The sequence below is a fragment of the Mus caroli genome, chromosome 8 (assembly GCF_900094665.2).
Source record: "Mus caroli chromosome 8, CAROLI_EIJ_v1.1, whole genome shotgun sequence".
NCBI lineage: Eukaryota > Metazoa > Chordata > Mammalia > Rodentia > Muridae > Mus > Mus caroli.
This window is the reverse complement of record NC_034577.1, coordinates 77039688-77043979: the sequence shown is the minus strand read 5'-3', so window position 1 is coordinate 77043979 and position 4292 is coordinate 77039688. Positions and strand designations below refer to the sequence as shown.

At 40.8% G+C, this 4292-nt stretch overlaps 1 protein-coding gene across 1 annotated transcript in view; it reads left to right on the top strand.

Moving 5' to 3' along the window:
* Itfg1 (integrin alpha FG-GAP repeat containing 1) overlaps positions 1 to 2341 on the top strand; it is a 123870-nt gene extending 121529 nt beyond the window's left edge. The window contains exon 18 of the mRNA XM_021170171.2: positions 962 to 2341. Coding sequence (XP_021025830.1) covers positions 962 to 1021 — 60 coding nt within the window. The 3' untranslated portion in view covers positions 1022 to 2341. The remainder of the gene's footprint in view (positions 1 to 961) is intronic.
* Positions 2342 to 4292: the final 1951 nt, after the last annotated feature.

Genomic DNA, 4292 nt, shown 5'->3' with positions numbered 1-4292 from the left:
GTGTGAGAGANAGGAGGACAGGGGGTGTGAGAGACAGGAGGACAGGGGGTGTGAGAGACAGGAGGACAGGGGATGTGAGAGACAGGAGGACAGGGGGTGTGAGAGACAGGAGGACAGGGGGTGTGAGAGACAGGAGGACAGAATGTGAGAGGAGGACAGGGGGTGTGAGAGACAGGAGGACAGAATGTGAGAGACAGGAGGACAGGGGGTGTGAGAGACAGGAGGACAACAAGTGTGAGAGGCAGGAGGACAGGGGGTGTGAGAGACAGGAGGACAGAGTGTGAGAGACAGGAGGACAGTGCGATTGCAGCATTCGGCTCAGCTATGCTGGAGCTGTGTCAGACAGCTGTGCTGGCTTCATGACGTCCACTGTTTCCAGTGGATATGGCTGGGCCACTTCCTCATGCTAAAACTCCCAGCTTGAAATAAATGTCTCTTCCCATTTTCATAAATAATATTTTCAGAGCTTGCCCTTTTCTCATTCAAACCCAAAAATAATCTCTCAAACGTAGCATAATTAGGGTCAATCCTGATGTAGGTTTTGTTTTTTAATCCTTTCTAGCTTTCAAAGGTCTCAAAGAACAAAATAGAAAAGTAATTTTTACAATGCCTCTAAGAGAAACAGTCAATAAATATATCCTAAATCAAAAGGTTAACTAGAAAATAATCATCTTGATATAATTAGTTTAGACTGGTTTGTTAGCATCAGTGTTAATAGCGATTCTGTTCTTCTAGCATCTAATGTTACTCTCACCTTCAAGACGGTTATAAATGATAGTAATGTAAGTGTACAAAACTTTTCTTCTTGATTGTTAAGATCAATTAATATATCCTTAATTTTAAAATAGCTATACTATTTTAAATACACTATAAATATTATACCTGTTATATACTAAACTGGTATCAGAAGTGAATCTTACTATTTTCTTAGCACTTAAACTACTTTACAATTGTCTTTCAGAAAGCCGATGACAGAGAAAAACGACAAGAAGCACATCGGTTTCATTTTGATGCTATGTGACTTTGCTGAAGTAGTACATCCTGGAAATCACTTGATTAGTGAAACATTAAATTTCGACTCCTAGTAAAAAAAATGATGGATTTGAGATATTTATAAATTATGCCTTCCTTGTCAATTATTGGAAAATACTGAAATAAATATGGCCTGAATATCTCATAAAGTCTGTTTTAAGCACTTTGTATATAATAATTTAGGTTCTTAATTCAGCAGCACTGAGCATTTGTGTTCCTTTGTGGAATGTGTTGCATGTACTTGGTGTATCTGTGTTTACAATGTTGTTAGAATGAGGATGGTGGAAGGACGTGTAAATAAAAACTATTTAAATGACCTATGGCCAGGACGTTGTTCCGCCTAAATTGATCTTGTTTTTATCTTAAAAATGCATACTTTCACAAATATGTGCCAGATAAAGTTATTCAAGTAACATTCTTCACTGCAGATCAGACTGCTCATGAATGGCACAGAATGAAACTAATTAGCCAGGCTTTGGAATCACAGTAGGACAGCTTGCCTTAGATGCCTGGTTCTACAACTTAGAGTTATCTGAATATGGCTGCTGCTTAGCGTCTCTGTAAGCCTCAGTTTTGTTTGTATGATGAGGCTAACATGCCTGTTCACTTGAGTTGTCATGGGCATACGTTGTATGGTGTACAGGGTGTGCTGAGCTCAGTGTCTGAGCATACAGAAAGCACTCGTCAAGCAGCCGTTGTCAGGAATGCTACTGTAGGTGATCTGATTCTATCTACTACTGTATACAATGGGTTGTCACCGAAGACATAAGGACATAACTCTTTGGAAAACTTAAATTATTGGTGTACATATCTTATATAGTTAACTTGTTTAACTAGCTCTAATACTATCCAAGAGTAAATGCATCCTGAAAGCTGGTATTTGAATACTAATCCTTGCACAGTGACATAAATGATTTGCTCTCTTGAAAGAAAGCTGATAGAGGCAAACTCTTCAGGTGCCAGCATGCCATACAGCTCTGTCCTCAAAAGACGGGAAAGGTCTGTCTCATTTCTACAGACCTCAGGTTTCATGTTAGAAACTTCACATTGCCAAAATTTACTTTTAAATTATTTAAATCTAGACTTCAGGAGAGAGGTGATAAAATTATTATCAAAGCTAGCAATATGCTGACTATTAAGACATGCTGTGGCTGTAAAATATAAAATTCCTCTGGAACAGTTTTGTTTGTGTTATTTTCCTCACTGCGATTCACTGGAGGGCATGTGCTCATTTTTATTTCTATCTAAGCATGTTAATATACCTTCTTAATAAATAATCCTTACTGAATAAAAACACTGTGGCAAGCAACTGGATAATTACTTTGGAGCTCTAGAGGATGGTAAAGTGTAAACCCTGTGGATGAGGACTGAGATGGCAGGACCGGCCTCTTCCCTCTGAGTCACGGACAGGACTCAAGCTCCCCAAAAGGATCAACCCTGACCTTTATAAAGACAGTGATGCTTCATATCTGGCAGCTGGTAAAACGTGAATTCTAAAACTTGGGGTCAGAATCTGTAAGGAATAGTGCCATAGATAAAAGATTAGTGACAATTAAAATATGTTTGCTGACAATATTTCTGTATTACCAAACTCAACTTTTATATCATTTACTAGATATAGCAGGGGATTTTTAAAAAGTGTCACTACACTGAGCTTTGACAGAGGTTTTTGTGTTAGTTTTACATGTTGTGTTGGAAGGAGCAAACGTAACTAGCATCAGAGCCCACACTAACTTTATGACTTTTAATTAGTCATGTCTTGTCAAGCTTTGGTTTCTTCACTAGTCAAACAAGGATAATAAGAAACACCTGTTGTTGGAGAGCACTGCTATAAAGGTCGCAGTCCACCATGTCTGGATAGCTCTCCCAGCTTGGCGATAAATGGAGGATTCCTTTCCCATGGGGCTTCCCTTTCTTTCATTGGCTGTGGTTGGAGAATGTCTCTGAGCACAGGTGCCTGACCTTGTTTGGAGGATGACCATGTGCAGAGCTCTTGGTGCAGAGCAGACCAAGTGCTGCATGACTCAGCTTACAGGTCCTGCTCTAGCTTATTGCACACATGACCAATCAGCCTTCTCCACCCATACCCCTTAGAGCACTTATCTACCCTACCCCTCAAGCAATAAAGTAGACTTGTCTCACTGAAGTGTCTCCGAAGTTCTTCTGGTGGTTCAAACCCTACTCACCACTTCTCCCTCAGCCCTTGGGCCAGTGGCAGGAGGAGGGAACCCCACAGCATATGTAGAGCTTGTGAGTATCCCCCCTAGAAAATGATGGCATTTTGCCTAGCCATCTCACCTGTGGATTGTCTGTCTCCTTTCCTTTCTTTGTTTTACTTTCAGTTTGCACTTTTGCATAGGGTCCAGATACAGTTTGTGGTGCTGAAGCCTCTCAGATAAGGCAACTCCCCAAGATTGGACCCTGACAGCCCAACTAGATGTAGGCAATAACCTTTGCATCACTCATTTGAAAGGGAAGAAAAAAAAAAAAAAAAAACTTGTCACACAGCAACCAGTTAGAAGTCTTAGGGACAGTTATTAGTCTCTTAGATCTGGGGACAGGCTTGTAATCATTGGAGTGAATTCAATCCCCCATTTGCAAAATTGCCTGGAAACATTGATCACTGTCAACACTTCCACTGTTTTCTATAATGGAAAACGCAACATCACATTAGAGGGACTTACTCTTAATCAAGAAGACTTAGACTCTTCCAAACAGAGAACCTAGAATTCTGGAATGGGTACTTCAATTTGAACCACGGACCCTAAAAAGCAGATTATTTCTGACCCTGGTGTCTGGACCCATGTTGCCTACCTGGTTCATAAAAAGGAAGTCCAGGAAGGCTATCTTTTGCCCCTCTCTTTCCTCCCCATGATACCTGTCATCAAGAAATGCATAGGGAAAATACCCAAGCCTAAGAATAACCCATTAGAAGAAAAGTACAGGAGGATACAGGGGAGAGTCAAATGAGTAAGAAGACTCTGAAGATTGTCCAGTGGCTGATTTAGCTGCTCTAGAAAAGCAAATGATTTAATTAGGCAGAAATTACTACCTAACCCACAACCCTCCTCCACCCTTATGAGCCCTTACTATAATACTAGAGGACAAAGACCCAGAAGTTAAGACCAAGGCCCTTCCTCACCCTCAGGGCCAGAATCTCTGCTGCAGCACCTCCAACACACATACACACACACACACACACACACACACACACACACACACACAGAGAGAGACAGAGGCATTAAGCAGCTCTGTAATCT